This window comes from Scomber japonicus, chromosome 6, assembly GCF_027409825.1.
Source record: "Scomber japonicus isolate fScoJap1 chromosome 6, fScoJap1.pri, whole genome shotgun sequence".
NCBI lineage: Eukaryota > Metazoa > Chordata > Actinopteri > Scombriformes > Scombridae > Scomber > Scomber japonicus.
Window position 1 is genome coordinate 23497072 of NC_070583.1, and position 18460 is coordinate 23515531.

The 18460-nt window shown below is 38.6% G+C and overlaps 1 protein-coding gene across 1 annotated transcript in view; it reads left to right on the forward strand.

Annotated features, from left to right (window-relative positions):
• Positions 1-581: 581 nt before the first annotated feature.
• The window catches only part of rpa1 (replication protein A1), a 34331-nt gene continuing 16452 nt past the window's right edge, over positions 582-18460 (forward strand). The window contains exons 1-12 of the mRNA XM_053321183.1: positions 582-611; positions 938-985; positions 1668-1746; positions 1978-2086; positions 2384-2472; positions 2644-2718; positions 3929-4043; positions 5476-5578; positions 5674-5742; positions 6060-6252; positions 8946-9082; positions 10722-10870. Coding sequence (XP_053177158.1) covers positions 582-611; positions 938-985; positions 1668-1746; positions 1978-2086; positions 2384-2472; positions 2644-2718; positions 3929-4043; positions 5476-5578; positions 5674-5742; positions 6060-6252; positions 8946-9082; positions 10722-10870 — 1196 coding nt within the window. The remainder of the gene's footprint in view (positions 612-937; positions 986-1667; positions 1747-1977; positions 2087-2383; positions 2473-2643; positions 2719-3928; positions 4044-5475; positions 5579-5673; positions 5743-6059; positions 6253-8945; positions 9083-10721; positions 10871-18460) is intronic.

Here is an 18460-nt window from a genome sequence, read left to right on the forward strand (position 1 = left end):
ATTAAATGTCGTTACCTCCTTATGTGTAACTAGTTACTCCCCAACACTGTCAAAACATTATTCTTTGAGGTAAAATACTTTAGTAGGCCTAACTTTGTCAAAAATGGTTAACTAACTGCGAAAATTGAGAACTCCACTATCCTAAAGTTTTGAAAGTATGCCTTGACTTTCTTATTAATACAACCCTTATTTGGTTTTGATGCTTTCAAAAAAAAAGAAAAAAGATTTGTTATGGCGGTGTATGAAATCTCCCATTATTCTGCATATCCTGAATGCATCGCATTACGCGCGTGACGTCAGATCGTCTTTGGCGCTGAATTTCATGCGGCTGGTCTGAGTTCAGTTTTACAGCATTTTCCGAGCCTGAAAATCACCGCACTGCTCAAACAGCAAACAGACGTCAGGTCAGTGAGAGGAAACGGAAACTAGAGCGGTAAACACGAAGCTTGGCGCGTTTGTCCAAGCAGTTGGCGCCACCGACACAATTCACTGTGTACTGTCACTGTTAGACGCAAAGATTTGACTGTGCTGCAGTATCAGTAATTTTCTCTTTTTTGTAGCTAAATAACTTATCAGCAAACATGACGAAACTGTCAGAGGGTGCGATAGAGGTAAGGTTGAATATTTGCAGTGTGTTTAAAACGCTAAAATACGATTTTCATCACAAAAAACAGCCGAAGTTAAAGATTGTTCAGTCTTTGTTCAGCTGTGGAGGCTAGCAATCATTTGTTTGTATTATCACGTAATGTCATTTAAAACGTTAACGTTTACTAAATGTTGTCTAAATGTTACATTACCTGCAAAACTGGTTCCTTTTGTCGTCAGCGTTGGTTAATGGTTAAGGTTGAGTGTTAGGCAGCTTAGAAATAAAATATTTCCCCAATTTCTAGACCAAACATTGTTATAATATAAATTAACTAAAAATGTGTATTTTCAGGCTCTGTCAAATGGCAACGGTGGCAACGACGCAGTGCTTCAGTTGGTGGTGAGTAACAGGATCCCACAATCTTTAATCATTTGCTGCCACTTTAATGCCAGTGTAGCGTTGACTAGACTGGCAAGTATGTAAAAAATCTTTGTATTGTTTGCCTCCTCTTAAAATGTGCTGAACAGTCACAGCTGCTCAGATTAGGAGGAATCCAGCAAACTTAAAGCTGGACTCTGCTCCTCTGGATGAAATATCCTCTGAATTCACATTTAAGATCATGAGTCATAATTTGACACACTGAATCAGCAGATTAAGTTGGGTGACACACACAAACATATATATATATATATATATATATATATATATACCACTTGAAAATGCATTCATTGGTTCATGTAGATTTTGGAATATAAAACAAAGATATCATATGTAAAAAGTAAAAAGATTGGGTTTAATTGGTAACAGTCACATTTTTTTGTAATTAAATTACGTAATGCCATTATATGTAACTAGTTACTCCCCAACACTGCATATATACATCCTCAAGAGCAGGAAACAGACCCTGGTGAATATTTAACTCATTGTATGAGTAGTTTAGATTTTTTTTCTATTCTTGTTTTTGTTGGTAACATACACCAAAACAGAAATGAATACTTTCATATGAAGCTGAATCACATGATCCAACACAGTATTTGGTAAACCTTGTTCCTTGAAGATATTAAACGGTATCACCTTTCAGAACATCCGCAAGATTGATGGGGGAAACGGACCGGCGCGCTTTCGGGTGATGATGAGTGATGGACAGCACAGTCTGTCGTGTAAGTTATTATTTTTTATTTAAAAGTGTTGACTTTTAATCTGCTTTTATGGAGGCTTTTCTTATTAATTTCGCCTTCATGAGAGAGTTGTGTAAATTAGATGACACTAAATTGAATCAACAATAGAATAAAGTGAAACAAAGAAGATTAAATTATGTCATTGTGTCTGCATAAACTGAGTTTTCCCTGCATGATTCAGGGCTCTCATCTCACCTCTCTACTCCTTTGCAGCCTTCATGCTCTCCACCCAGCTGAACTTCATGGCAGAGGAGAACAAACTGGCCCCAAACTGCATCTGTATTCTCAAGAGGCACGTGACCAATATACTGAAAGATGGACGGTTAGTGGTTTATTTATACATTTCTTATTTTTATATAGAAGCAAACATGATTGGTTGGTCATTATCAGAAAGAATCAGGGTTTTCCAAACTATCTCCATACATATGAACATATTAATGAACTCTCCTCTAAAATTAAAAGGAGCTGTTAAAACAGTTCTGGTTTTCCCACTTTAATTCATTTGACCTTTCCAAATATATCAGATCTCCGCATTTTGGTGCCGCCCTTTTGGCACCAGGTCCTTTCTCATGTCTTGACCTGGATGAACTTTTATGTGACAAAGGATCTCTTATTGCAGAAGGGTGGTAATCATTTTGGAAATTGATATCATCAAGTCTGCTGAAGATGTTGGTGGAAAAATCGGAGAACCCACACCTTACTCTGAAGGTAAGACTTCAAAACACATTTCATATTTAACAATTTTTGCAACATCCTGAATAATTTCAGTAATCTTTCATTTAAAGCAGTGCACACAGTGAGTGTTAATGATAGTAGCTTGAAATGTAGGTCACTTGTGTGGTTATAATGACGCAGTTGTGTGTCAAACCTTTCTTGCAGGTCAGAATAAAGGCACAAAGACGGCTCCAAACCCTGTAACCCGCCCTCCACTGCAGCCACAAAATACAAATGAAGGTGAACGTTAGTCTTCTTTTAAGTCGGTGAACATTAATAAATAAATAAAAAATGAATTCTTTAGAAATTAGATTTTGTGGAAAAATACTGCATACATATATAGTTCATAATGACCACCAGATGGCAGCATTTCTCTACTGCCTTCACAATTTAGGTGACCTACAGATTTACAGGACAGATGTAACTTTGACAGCTCTGTTGAGAAACATTTTCATTTTTAGCTCTCTCAGCCCTTTATTAAGAGTTTTGTTCAGTGTTACTGACACTCACATTTCTCCAGAGCTCCCCTTTTTAAAAAAAAATGGATGCTTGGTATCATTTAGTAGCAATCTCTGCCTTTGCATATCAGACATTGTGTGTATCTTTCTTTTTTTAACTAAAGAAACAACAAAACAAATGTGTAGCAACACAGACTACCAGGGGAGAGAATATTAACTGTATGAACAAACGGAGTGCTGGTTGTTCATGTCAAAGATAAGCACTGGATCACAGCATAGTAAGTAACTTGGACCAGGAGAGATGTGCAATCCCTCTGTCAGAAGGGTTTTGCTGTCGTCTTGTGTGTGTCATAGCAGGTATTCATCCCTCTAATCTGCCGTGTGGGAATTGAGGTTGTGGCAAGCACCCTCCTCATCAGCACAGTCATTGTTCATTTCTCTGTGTGTCCTGCTTGATCTGGGGGCTTAATTACCAGAAGTGCAGTGGTTGGCAAAGTGGGAGGACTTAAGTGGACACTTTGAACTCTAATCCTCCGCGTGAGACGCACACAAATCAAATGTGCAGCGCTTGTTCAAACGGAAAATCTCAAAGTCAGGCAGCACACGCACTGGGGGGAAGAGCAGCTCCAGTTTGTTATAGCATTTCACACTCTGCCCTGATTCTGTGAAATGTGAATCATCCTTCTCACCAAAATGCTGGATCACACATCTCCAACAACCTGGTTTGACAAGATTCTTGTTTCCTGTTTGAGTCGTTCTTTTTGCTAGACGTGTGAGTCTACGGTGGTAAATTTACTTTAAGTCATTAGCTTTTTCTTTGATGAAACTTCCGTCATGAAGTGAGATAATTACAGTGATCAAGCAGTTGCAATCCAAAGAAATTGGATTTTTGTAATTTGTCTCTGATGAATAATGTATATGCCTCTCTCTTGACTCCTCTCCATCACTGCTCTTCATGGATCATTTATTTCTCTCTTCATTTCCTCCAACAGGGAACAGAGGATTCAATAGAGATTTTGGGAAGAAGGCCACGTCAGCTATGCCCAGTACTCCTGGGGGTGGCTCCAAAGTTGTGCCCATTGCCAGCCTCAACCCCTATCAGTCCAAGTGAGTGTTATCTATTCAGAGGAGGTGGGCTAGGTGCCCAAAAGGTCATATATTTGCTCTGTTTGGGACATTAATGACACGTGAGAGCAGACATTTATAATTAGAAAATCAAAACAAAAACATGAGCACCAGCAAATGTTGCATGTTAAAACTAGACGTTGAAGAAAATGGGTGATGAACACAAAATCCTGATCATCTAAGTAATTAATTCAATTGTACAAAATATACCTGCCACAGATACAACCTATGTGAAGCTTTTAATGTTCTGTTGGGACTGCCAGAGAGCTGCTAAATCACCACTGGCCATTTAAAGCATTAGTTTGTTGTGTTGTATTGTATTGTATTTTGTAAGGTATAGCTATTTTGTGACACCCCTGTATGGTGCTTGAGACGTCAGAGGGATAATATTATCTAGTTTATAGAAGACTTCTAGAAAGCAGAATCTTTCTACAGTAATTCAAGCTATAAACAGTGATAAGAGCCTGCTGAACTGCAATACACTTTTCAGAATATGACCACATGCACATATCAATAGTTAAGCCTGTGGAGCCTCTTTCGAGATTGCTGTATATTAGAGTTGGACCAATAAATCGACCAGGCTGATGTAACAAGACACAAAAAAGTAATTTGCAGAACAGATGTACAAAGATATATTTAAAGCCGTTTTAAAAAAGTGTCTCAGTTGCATGGTTTGCCCACCAGAGAGCACTCACAAATAGCAAAATGATGATTGATAGCAAAATGTGTTTCACAGTACTGTCACATTTTGTTAAGAAAAACAAAAAATATGTAATTGAATTTTTTTTAAGTTTGAGTACCATTTCTAAATGTGTTTTATGTAAACGAAGGAAAAAAAAAACAATTAGCCAATACATTATAAATTGAAAATATATATGTAAATATCAGTGTTGGTATAAGCCTCAAAAATCCAGTTGGGCTGTATTGTAGTTATTGTGTATAATAAAAATGCAATGATATTATTGTGGATACTCTGTAAGATGTATACATTTATTTTTTTAAGTGTCAAAGCCTAGTTAAACAGTTGTGGCCTTTCTCACAGAAGACATAGTAATGTTATTAGTAACACCTGTATTCAGTTAATTACCAATGACTACGCTCTGTTGAGGAATGCCAGTACAGAGCTGGCATACTGAAATGTTGTGGAGCTCATGTTAATGTCATTAGAAACACCTGTGTGTTGTCTACTATGAGTACCCAAAATGTCCCTGAAAAACCTCCTTGAGGAGAGGAGGCAAGTAACTGATGCATTACATCCTAATGGGCACTAGGGTGCAGATTGACAATACGGTAAATGAATGAATGAATGAATTAATAAATGCATATCTGACTGAGGTAGAGTCTGGGTTCATAAGGTGCTCTAAAAATGAACAATACTGACAGGAATAACCTAAAATCTGTCTTCATCCCAAAGGTGGACAATTCGTGCTCGTGTCACCAACAAGAGCAGTATCCGTACATGGAGCAACTCTCGTGGTGATGGAAAACTTTTCTCAATGGAGATTGTGGATGAGACTGTGAGTGTAAAATTGTATACAAATATTTTTGTGTCTTTATGTTGGAAATCCTGCACTGTGCTTAGATGTAAACCACATTTTTCATTTTTTTAAAGGGAGAAATTAGAGTGACTGGTTTCAACCAAGAGGTGGACAAGTTCTTCAGCCTTATCGAGGTTGGCAAGGTGAGACCTTCCCCCAGATAATGAATCAGTATGTTCTAATTATCTGCCAAAACTGTCTTTCACTGCATTATGAAAGACAGATTTGGCTGCAGACTGTTCTAACAACAGCTGCCAGTACTTTGTGAGTTAAAACCACAGAGACTATGAATGAGTCATCTGGCTGCACTGTACGCATACAATAAGCGGCTTATGATCATCTGCCAGCCTTTGTTGATCCCCCGACTGTCTGAAGTCGTATCTTGTTTGCACCATTCAGTCAGGTGAAATGTTCCCCTGATCTCTGATTAACACGTGGTTCATCCATCTGCATGGGCCAGGTCTACTATGTCTCCAAGGGCTCCCTAAAGATCGCCAACAAGCAGTACACATCAGTGAAGAATGACTATGAGATGACACTCAATGGAGAGTCGACTGTCATCCCCTGTGAAGACAGTGGTGAAGTTCCCATGGTGCAGTGTGATTTTGTCTCCATCAGTGACCTGGAGAGCAGAGAAAAGGACGCCATTGTTGGTAAGGAGCACAAGTTATCATCTGTACGGGTCTTTTGTCAACTCAACCCTTGTCATCGAGTTTCTAGATACCTGTAATCTATCCGTTTTCTTGCCCAGACTGTATATTGAGTCCAAAATACTGAGCAGCCTCAACTGCAAATAAACACAGAATGTTGTAAGAAATCAACCATAAAGCCTGAACATTTAATCAATTTGATCAGCCAACAAATCTCCTGATTTCAGCCCAAACTTGATGTCCGTCTTAGAAAATGAATCATCTGACAGCTTAAGTTATGTTGGATTGGTAAACCTCAAGGTTTGTGGCTGCTTTAAGAGCAAAATACTTGTTAATTATTACAAGTGCGTGTAGATATTTCTACGGTTAAACAGTGGGTGGAATAAATGAGTAGAAACTGTTCACTTAAAACTCTCCAAGTACAATGCTAATCAGAACATAGTGATTCATTGTTTTCTCAGACATGTAATCATCATCACATCATGTACATCAACAAAGAAGCATAATTTACATCACTTGAGACTATGATTTAGACTTTTTCTATTAAGAAACCTTTCCTAACAAACTGTTTAATGTCTGTTACTCAGAATGAGGCTGTGCGGACACAGTGGTTTATGGCAGAGCTTCACACTCAGTTTTTTCTTATACCTCATTCCTTCAGATCCTTAGAAAGTCTTAAAATAAGTTTTTTAGAATTAAAGGTTATAGATTGTCTTACATTTTGAGATGATGCCTAGTTGCATGAGAAATATCCACCCACAGGATTCACTTGTTTAAATGTGGCTTGGCTTTCGGTCATGACTCAGTCCAGGTCTTCCTTTTTCTATTTTTTTTTCTTGTTTCGACTGGTTCTCCACAGGCCGCCACCTGCTCTCATAAAGGTAATAGGATTAAAGAACCACACAAAACAGTACAGATGATGCTCAGTTAAAGACAGTTGGCCAGGGGGGTCGAGAGGTGGCACAAAGCCCTCTGTTATTTCTGATAGTTGCCACAATCTGGATAGTAATGTTTGTAGTGCAGAGCCACAATGGCCAACATGAAGGAGAGGAGCACATTTTTCATTTGGTGACCGCTTGACTGGTGTTTACAAATGTAATGGTCTGTTAAAGTGGATGAAAAGTAGACATACTGTATCTTTGGAGCCTCTGGGTGAGTGTGTCTTAACCTGCTCTGATAGGGTGAGAATGACCACAACAGCCTGTTGTTTACCAGTTTTTAAATAAAAGTTTCAATTTTTCAGTTAACAAGTCCAAGAAAATTGTAATTAAAATTTTACATTAAAACCCTCAGTTTTATGTTATGGGGCACAGTTAATTGCATTCTCAATAATTTGATTACTTTATGTGATTTTTGCATATGATTGTTTTGTGGAGATAGAAAAATATCCAGAAAAGTATTCACATTAGTCAAATGGATTTCGACCATAAAGCTCAGCCCTAACATGCATTAATTGAGCTGTGGAAAGGATATTAAATCCTCTGTTGAGGTCTTAAGAAGATCTTAAAGCATTAAATTTGATTTCAAAAAGTGTGCAGCAACCCTGTGTAGTGGCACAATGTTTCTAAAATAAGCTGTTTGAATTGTAGCCATGTTTGCCAGTTCATTTGCTTATATGTTTTAATTGTCTTATGTATCTGTCCTCTTAACAAATGAACAGAGATCAGAGTTGTGTAACACAGTGCAAAGGATAGTCATAATAGCCAATCAGTGAATGTATTGTGTACCAAATTACAGGTGGCTTGGGTTTCTTTTTTTCTGGTGTAGAATTTAATTGTTTTTTTCATGGAGGGCTTGGGATTTGTGATGCCTAAACGCATCTTAATTCTCTGAAGCACTCTACTTAACGAAAAGAAGGAACCAACCAACACTCAAAGCCTGTCTCCTACTGAGGTATTCCCAAACATAATAAGCCTTCATAAGCAGAGGATAGATTTTGTAGCAGGAAGTAAAGTATGCTTGAAAATTGAAGTAGGTACAGTGTAGGGGCAGAAATAAAAGTTATATTAATACTGATGACAGTATTAGCCTGTAGTGCAGATTGACTTTGGGTTCTATGGCAGAGCCAATGAGAAAATAAGAACATGCTGTCATAGGTAAAAGTAATAAGGAGTCTGCTTGTAATTACTTTTAATGAAGACAGCAGCCTGTACCGCTGTTTAAGTAAATTCTCTCCCACATACCATTTGGCATAAATGTTACATTTTTTTTATTGTGAATTATAATAATTTTAATTACCTTCAATGGAGTGTTGAGGTAGCAGTAATGTTGATGAATCCACTCTTGCACTTTGAACGAGATGGCTCTATTGTGCTTGATGGCTCTTGATGAAGTGCATTTGTAGAAACAATTAAAACCTATTAAATGGATTTTCTCCTGCATTATGGATGCAAGTGACTGTTATACAGGCCAGTGACCTCACACCTGACTTGAAATGAGTGAATCACTTATTTCCCAAGAGCCAATTTGTGCTGGAAAGCCATGGGACCCAGAGTGACCTTGTCTGTAAACGCCACAATCAATATTTATGATATGTATATGTGGGTAAATGTGTTTTTTTTCTGGAAAAAGAAACCACACATGGTCATAGTGTTATCCTATATAATCAACTTCAGACTGAATCAAAGTGTGGATAGAAAAATAGAGCAGCAGCTTCTGCTAATGTGCAGCACTGATTCATGATAATCTCTTTACAGATGTGATTGGAGTGTGCAAGACTGTGGATGAGGTGACCCGTCTCACTACCAAGACAAACCGTGAGGTATCCAAGAGGACACTCAATCTGATGGACATGTCTGGGAAGGTGGTGTCTGTCACACTGTGGGGAGAGGAAGTGAGTATATGCATTAAACTGGGAGTAAAATGGGAATGGGTAATGGGGAAAGAGGTGTTGTGTCTGGAGCTTGTTAAATGGGTGCTGAAAATCAATACCAGTCTTCTAATGCATGGACATGCTTGTAGTAATGGTTAAGCTTTCTTCTGAGAACACATCCTCACAAACGGTAACTTTCATCAGAGAACAACCGTTTTTGATTAGAGAATTTTGAACAGATAGAAGCTGAACAAAAGCTAGTGAACATGAAGACGAGTACCTGGAAAAATATAAAAAACCTGCAATAAAGGCTGCGTTCATGAGGCGTTTAGGTGCGACTGTCAGAAAGGTGTTTAATTAATTAAAAAGATTGTTTTACACATTTGAGGATCACTTGACTACCTCGATGCCATGCGACCTTTCAACAATGTGTGCAGGGTTCAGTGGAGGCAGATGTGGGTGAATGTGTTTGACTGAATATCCTGTCAGAGGGTGATGAAGTAACTGCTCCTACAGTTGATTTTTACCTGTGGCTCAGAGGGACTGTGCTGAGTTCGCCAACATTTCTTTCCTCCTGACATGAAGCACAGTGTTCTGTTTGTTTGTTCGACAGATACCCCTTTTCCCGAGGGTCTTGCAGAGGTACACAAGATGTATAGTTTTATAAAGAACAATGGCAATGCCAAACAGCAAGTGTTGGAGATATTTTACCATTTCTCCGAAGGCTATACTCCCCCCACCTCACCCTCATCCCTTTTGTTTTTCATTCGGTGTCCTCAGGTTGTTATGAGGAGCACTGAATGCTACATTTGGGAAATTGAAATTTAGAAAAAACTACTAAAGAGGGGAAAAAAACAATTATATGGTATTTTCAGAATAGAAATAACTAGAAAAAATTTCAGAAAATGTGAAATCGGATTTGTTGTTAAAAGGATGTAGATATTGAGATGTCTGCCTTTCTATTGGCAATCAGACGGCACACCACTTTGTGTCCAGACTGCTTTGGATTTTTAATAAGAGGAAAACTTGGGAGGAATCCTACTGACTTTGTTTATTTTAGACTTTTCTTCTAGTGTCACCAGCTTATCAAAAATGTCATATACAGGGAGATAATATCAAGATAGACTGGCCGAAAAGTTTGTACACACGGTCATGATTCCCAGACGATGAATACAACTGACTTTTTTAACTTGTTGACTTTTCCTCAAGCATCACCATGAGGTTGACATTTGAAATTTGGTAGACATTGCTCTTCCTCTCAGAATGAATAATAATAACTTTGGTGATTCAGAGACTTTATATTTAGCGCCATCATCAGGTCAACTAATGGCATACGGATCAGCCTCAGCTGTACTTGCTGTTTCTTGCTAATGTTAGCATACTAAAACACTAAATTAGGATTGCCCGCGCATTAAATATTACACCTGCCAAACATCAGCATGTTAAGCCTTTGATATGAATGTTTCACTCAAAGTATCACTGTGCTAAAGTATCAGACTCACAGAGGCACAAGCGTGGCTGTAGACTCATATCTTCTTCCTTCCTTTTTTTTTTTTTTTTTTTTTTTTTTTTTAGCAAAACTAACCTGATTCAATCCAGACAATAAAGTAACAAAGTAATTGATTGTGTGACCTTTGTCTATATCTCTTGTGTTGTATAGGCAGAAAAGTTTGATGGCTCTGGACAGCCAATTGTAGCCATTAAGGGGGCGAAGCTCTCAGACTTTGGAGGTCGGTCACTCTCTGCATCCTTCAGCAGCACCATGATGATCAACCCAGACATCCCTGAGGCATATAAGCTCAGAGGCTGGTAAGTTAATAGATAATGCAGTGCAGAAAATTGCTTATTTGTCTCTGCAATTGTATACTAATGACAAAGTGCTTTTATAGCAGGTTTGAAACATGCTATACATTTATGCCAGAGGGCCTTTTTTTTTATTAATGCCATCCACTGGAAGCTAACGTTTCTCACACAAGTGTTGCTGATGAAATTGAAGAACTCTTAAGGATTTAAATGGGGAGTTTCCATTTCTCAAGTTGGGGTAGTGCATGCTCTGATTCTCATTATCAAGATTAGCTTTCCCCCATTAGCTACAGTGTGGGGGGGTGCGTCAGCGAAGCATTACATATAAATGGAAATCATACTTAATCTGTGGAAATGTGTTTTTTACTCCCCTAATCGCCTTTCCAGATGAAATGAAATCCAGACTCATTTTTCTGTGATTATGTTGATTGTGCCATTTATTTTCTGTTTGTGTGTAAAGCGTGTGTGTGTGTGTGTGTGTGTGTGTGTGTGTGTTTGGTTGGTGTGTGTATTATGTTATTTCATCTTTGCTTTGACTTTATGGTTATGTGGCAATTAGCCAAGATATCTTTATCTTTAAAATCAGAGAGGTTGTGTTGTGTGCATGCTTATTTCTCTATACTTAAATTAGAAGTAACACAACCAAATATATGCAAATTAGTTATAAGATACTAAGACAGTAATTAAGTCATGTGTCTCTATTCCTTTAAGATTTTTCCTTCTTTGTTGCTTTTCTTGCAAAGCAGTAGAGTCATTTAACACTCCAGCTTTCATCTTTTCTTCAGGCTCATGTTTCAATTTTTCAATGTATTACTTCCTAAATTATTGTTTCTCTCTGGTTTATAACATAACCAGAAATAAGTCCAAAATCCAAACCTATTCAGTCTGCTATCCTGTATAATAAAGAAATGCATCAAATCCTCCCATTGAGAGCCTGAACCAGCAAGTTTTGCTATTTTTTCCCCATTAAAAATTAAGATTATTTGATTGTCAAAGTAGTTTTATTATTATTATTATATTGTAATCATTGCACCTCTACCTATATGTTTTCCTTTTTGCCAAACATGTGGCCATTTTTAAACAAAGACATCACCTGGCTATGTGTGTGATGTCAAGGCTTATAGAGGCACATTTTTAGATTGCGGTATGAAGTGGTGCTTGCTGGCACATGATTGATAGATGAGGCAGGGCTCACATGGGCCAAAAGAGAGAGTGGGACTGGGAGGGGGCTGATACGCCTGCACTGAGACACACTGATTGATCTGTCCTCCTTATAGATCCTCAAACAGGTCTCGTCTGCCCCCTCCTCTCTGACGTGAAGGCAAATGTCTGTATTTGCGAGTGCGGATCCAATCGATAGCATCCAGACTTTCATTTATTTACCTTCCAATACCAGTGCCCGTTCTGCTCAGAAAAATGAAATGAAAGACAGTACGCCACTCAAATTTATTTTTTGCGACAAAACCAGTTCAGTTTCTTATTCTGCTTTGACAAATGAAGCTGAAAGTATTTATACATGATCAGAAGATGTAATCTGCATAATCAGCGCAGTGAAATGTGACTCTACTTTGCCGGTGAGAAAGAGAAGGCGAACCACAAATGTGCCTCTTTAATCAGATATCTTGTCTTGGCTCACGGTAATTTCTTGAGGATAGTTTTAGCACATGCCCTTAGCTTCTCTCTGAATATTTTAATTTATTTCAATGCTAAAAATGTCAACTACTGTGAACTGCTGTTAAGTTTTTTTGTAATGGGATTATTTTTTTATTTGCATAGTGATAGAAAGTGCTTTATTATCCTGACCACCCCTGGTTCCTCTGCTTTCTTTTACTTGAACACTATTAAGTCCTGAATCATGTTTCCACACCCCTCAGTGTTGCATTGGCTTTTTCTTGTGCTCTCTTCTATTTAATGTAAGAAGATTGTGCTCCACTTTCTCCAGTCACTTCTCACTTGGACAACCAGAGATAATGATGCCTAAATCCTTGTGTTGGTTTATCCACTGCAGAAGAGGGGTGGGCCCATGCAGGTCTCCTTGGACAATGGGTTGCTGCAGGTTCGCAGGCATTCACTAATGAACAGTTTAAAAGTCACAGACGGAAAGAAGCCAGAGCTGCCTTATTACTCTCTATGCAAGTCAACCCAAGTGGGAACCACAGGGAAGACAAGGTTGTTATGAGGCATGGCCGCATAACAATCAGAGGATAGCTGACACAGAGAGGATAGCTGACATAGTGATGTGTCTATATTTTAAGGCTGCACTACAGAAGTGATGTCTAGTTGGTAGTGTTTTCATTGGGAGACTGCTAGCTGTTGAATACATGATGTGTTTTGTCATGATGATGATAAATAAGCCTTGGTCTCAGGCAGCTCTCAAAATTTACTTTTTTCCCTTAGTGTCCCACAACTGTCGGAGATTTATCAGCCCTGTGAAAAATTCCTTTTTCTTTGACCCAAAAATTGCTGATAATTACACCTGCCTTTAAGACAAGTGCAGTAGGTTGTACGCAATTACATACATTTTCACAGTGCAATTATTATTTACACTATGACACTTTCCACCTCACATTACATGACATGTCAAAGAACACAAGCATTGACAAATACGGTGCAGCTCAGTTAGTACGTGCAACTTTGCTGGCACTGATATTATGAGAAAGCAACCTTGAATAACATAATAGCAGTGTTAAATTTTCATGACCATTTATGTGCAGAGAAAAACCTTACATAACGGCGCTCCACTCATCAAGGCTGCAACTTGTGGGGAAAATATAGAGTCTGCTGCCCTCAGGCCTGGTGCTGCTAGAATGATGGATACACCTTCTCTGAGCCAAAAATAGCACAACAACACAATAAAACATAACTCTGCATAAATTTAAACAATATACCTACATGAGTGCCTGACGATGAATGATTGAAAGAGCTAGTGTTCTTCTACATTTGCTGTAGGAAAGTTAATACGCACTTAATGGGCCCCATCTTGCGGTCGGCGCACAGCGGATGGCGGGCGTGGCGCATGTGTCTTTGTTAGTTTCCTCCGACGCAGTTGTCATTTTCTCACCCTGCGCCCACGTTATCTTAATAGCAAATGCACTTGCACCAGTCTGTGCGCCTATGGGTGTGTTGGTCTCAGAATGAGGAGTGGTCAGGCGCATTGGTGGCGCATTGCTATTTTGAGGCAGGAGAAAGCGATTGCGCTACTGACCAAAAAAAAACAGGTCTAAAGTCACTGGCACATATGTCACTGTTATTTAAAGGGTGCATCATCAAGACTCTAATATGCTTAATGCTTTAATGAGTTAAACTTCTCATGATTTGTTTTTAATTCTTGCTCAGAAGAACCCCCATCTGAACAAAGATGTGCTTTACTTTACAGCCAAGGCTGCTGAAACATTGTTTTACTCATGTGGAGTTGCCTTAATTTGATTGTGTTTAGGTGAACACCTATGGGATTTCCTCAAATGAATTGTCTATCCCTGGTTGGCTGTTACACTCATGCAGTGTATTAGCGGTGCTGCTCAGCACTTTCCAGTGTGCTTATGTGGAAAGCTGAGTTGTGTCCTTTACCACATGTCACACTAATTAATCTTGCAGAGGGGGAAATGGTGTTAATTTTTTCAAATAAGAATGTTGCACTATGCACTAATTGTCTTGAACTTGGGTTAATCTGGTGTCTTAGTGCATTGTTAGGATGCATGTGCAGTATGACCTCACTGTCTTTGAGATTATTTTACATAGGTTTCCAATTTGTCGTTAAATCTATAGTGTGTTCTTTTTTTGTGAAAAACTGACTGCAGCATCTGCCTTTCCTCCATCTAACTGTGCAGATGCAGTTGTCCATTAGGTGGCAACAGCACATTTAGAGATGGTCAAGCTGATGTTTCCCCATGTACTCTCAGGCTTAGCTGCTATTTATCATGTTTTTTTTAGGTCTTGATGCCATCAACCACAGACATTCACCACAGGCTCATTTAGTCACACAAGGCCAAGTGGACATTTCATCTGTCTGTCTTATCATGTCTTCAGTATTTGTACAGGCCCCACACAGCATATACTGTAGTTGGATGCAGTAATTATGACAGCCAGAAGCCAACAAGCTTGAGCACAGAAGCCTTGTGAAAAGTATGCCTTATTATTCCACTTAAATGTTTCACTGTGCTGTAATGATTGGAGAGAAAAAAAGATGTGGAAGGATTACTAGCTGAGTTATTAACTGAATTTAATTAGTAACTGACTTGAAACCAAATTTATTAGGAGTTGAGTGTCTAAGGAGGGGAGGAATTCATCCCTTTTGTTGAGTAGCAGTTGGCCTCCTTTCATCCACCACTGTCAAAGTGCCCTTCAGCCAAGACACTCGACCCCCAGCTGTCTTGCTGGATCTGCTCACTGGCGCACAGAGCGGGTCATTAGCTTAGCTTGACTTGCTGTACAGAGTATACTGTGCTATGTGTAAATTGATCTTGCGTGATGTAGCAACTGAAAAACAAACAATTGTTTCTCTGTTTTATTAAAACATAAAAACAAACATGAATGCCAACAGCATATTAGGTTAAAGAATTTACAGAAGACAGTTACTACAAAAATACAAGAGAAACGAGAGCCATTGATACCTTGTTGAATAGAATCTTATTGTTTTCTGGTTGATCTGAAATGATTGCTCAATTGATTGAAAAATAATTGGCAACTATTTACATTGTGTTGTTCCAGCTTCTCTGTAAGACTTTACTTTTTTTTCCCTCTTGCATCTGACTGTTTTTAGCTTTGATCTTACAAAACAATAAGGCTGAAACAAATTGTTGATGAATCAATGAGGGAAAAAAAAATGTAATTGAAACGAACATTTGCTTTTTTCAGCTTTGCCAGTGTGAGGATTTATCTAAATATCTTTAGGTTTCACCTTGGGTTATAAAAACACTGAACATTTCTTTTTCTTCTCCATTTAAATTCAAATAAGTTAGTGAAAGTAATTTATCAATTAATTGAGAAAAGGGATTTTACATCTGATTAGATTATAAATCGGTTAATAACAAAGCAATTGGACTATTAATCTATAATGAATATAATTCAACATAAAAGTTGTGCATTCGAACCCAGAACCCGCTTGCTGTGAGGCAACAGTGCTAACCACTGCTGCTCCACTTGGCCTTTATTTTACAATCTAAATCTCTGTTTACTGAAAAAAGTAATGTAATGAATCAACAGCTTCAACTATTTACTTTCTCCACATTACACAAGGTGGAGTTCTTTATAGACTCATCAATTCAAATACAGTGGAAAGTGCTTATAGTGATCACAGTTACAGTCATAAAAGGCTTATATGGATCAAAAAGACTGGAACAGAATAATTCCTATACAAATGGGTAAATTATTAACTTAAAGCAGTCAACTAGTCTACTCAGAGTAATTTTGGGTGTTTTCATACATGACAACATAGAAAAGATTTTAAACTACAATAATTCAATTGTTCTGATTTTTTAATTTAAGTCCTATGATACACGTTTGATATGTACTTAGCAGCTGCACCACCATCATTGCCTTGCAGTAAGCTGTCTGCTGCTGGCTGGTTACCTAAGGCTGATACTGCTTTTACATTGAAATCGTGACGGGAAAGAAAGTAAGAAAGTAATTTTATCTCAATGAAAAACATAGTCTCCTTGAGGCTTATGACAAGCTGCCAAAAATAAGTCAACGAAGCGCAGCAGAGAAACAAACTTTTGAAACGGCTGCACTACATTTTAAAACTGTCAATAAATATACAAATGTCAATTAGATAGTAATCTGAATGAGAAATAAACAAAAAGGAAACTTAAAAAAAAAAAAATCATCTGCTTATAATGATCAATGTGACCTATACATGATCACTGTAAGTGGTTTCCACTGCATTGTGACACTGGTGAGAGTCTATACATACACAGCTGTCCTAGGGGGTAGGAAATGGAAATTTTTGCTGTACTCTTGCACCTTTATACTAAGATGTCATTCATACACAGGCAGTCTTATGCAGGTGGTTTTCCAGTTACATTCTATGTAGTCTGTTCTTTATGAGGGAAAATAAACACTTTGCTGTAATCCTGCCAAAATAAAAATATAAGAATACGTGTTTATCCATATTTGTTTAAATAAGCTATCACTGTGGCTTTTAAGTTCTTCTTAGCTTGACGTTTGACCACATGTCAGTCACCAGAGATGAAGTGGCTAACACTGTGTCACACACAACATGGAGTAATCGTGTTTATGGTGTGTTTGCCACTTTCAGCTGAGGCATTAGTCTTAGCTCGGAGCTGAGAACACTGCTTACTGAGAGTTCCCCATCATCCCCTCAAGCCTCTCCCTCTGACACATCTCTGCTCCTGTCCTGTCCATCTTCATTCACACGCTGACATTTGACATGTCTATGCAATGCACATGCATGTCTGCCAACCTACGCTCATCTATCTTGGTGTTATCTTTAAGCTGGGATCTCTTGCTTTCAGTTGACTGTTGCACATTTTCTGCCAGATCTAATTTGTCCTTTTTTTTGTCTCCTTCATCACAATCACTGTCTGCTGTGGCATTTCTGTTTCCTGTGCTCCATGCTGTCTGTATGATAAAAACAGAAGCAGTTTTTTAGACAGGAGGCTGTCACGGTGGTATCTTAGTCCTTTTGGGTATCTGTCAAGTCAGATGTCCAGAGTAGCCATGAAACACTGTGAAGCCCTACTAGTCTGCAGTCTTACCTTTTTTAAGTGTGATGCATTTTTAATCATTTCAGTTATGTTGTCAGTACATTTTTCTCTTCTGTAGAACATTTGTCTTAGACATGTTAAACCATGACAGAAAACGGTATCTCCATTTTGTCTGATTTGATTTGTCAGGATATCTTTGTTCAGGCACCGGTCTGAGTGCAGACGCAATTAAAGCAAAGTCGTGCAGGTACGCCGCTGAGGAAATCGGTGCCACCATAAAGAATTACTCACATTTGTCAGTAGGAGTGGGAAATCTGCAGCCTGTGCGTTGCTCAGGCCACAGTCTGGGGATATTTTCAATTAGTCATGCCTCCAGGAGCAAGGCATGCTCTCTCCCTGTATTTACAACCTTACCTCCCCATCGTGTGCCACTCTGCCTTGTGTCCAACAGATAAACAAATAAACAAAAGGCTTTAAGTAATTAACGCAGTCTATAGTACATGAGGGCTATTAGTGGATCTTCCAGCTGGAGGATTTTCTTAGCTGTCTGTACTGCTCTCTCTGCATGTCTGTTTCTCTGACGATGTTCAGGACTAGATGTAATATTTTTGAAGTGTGTCTTGCCAGCTCCTGGAATTCTGCACAGGAAAACTGGTTTCCATTGTCACTTGCCACCACACCTGGAATTCCAAGCTTAGCAAAGGTTGCCTTCAGTCTCTGAATAACCTGAGCACTAGTGGTAGATGGCAGGTGCAGTACCTCCAAGAACTCCACTTTGTTAGCCCTTGGTATTCATCATGTAGTTCCTGTAGATTGTCAGCTCTCATTGACCTCTGCACAACTATTCTGCTTCCACTTATCACCAAGCCATCATATTCCGACAGCTCATTTTTCACCTTCATGTACCCCATGGCATTCATTGGAACACTAC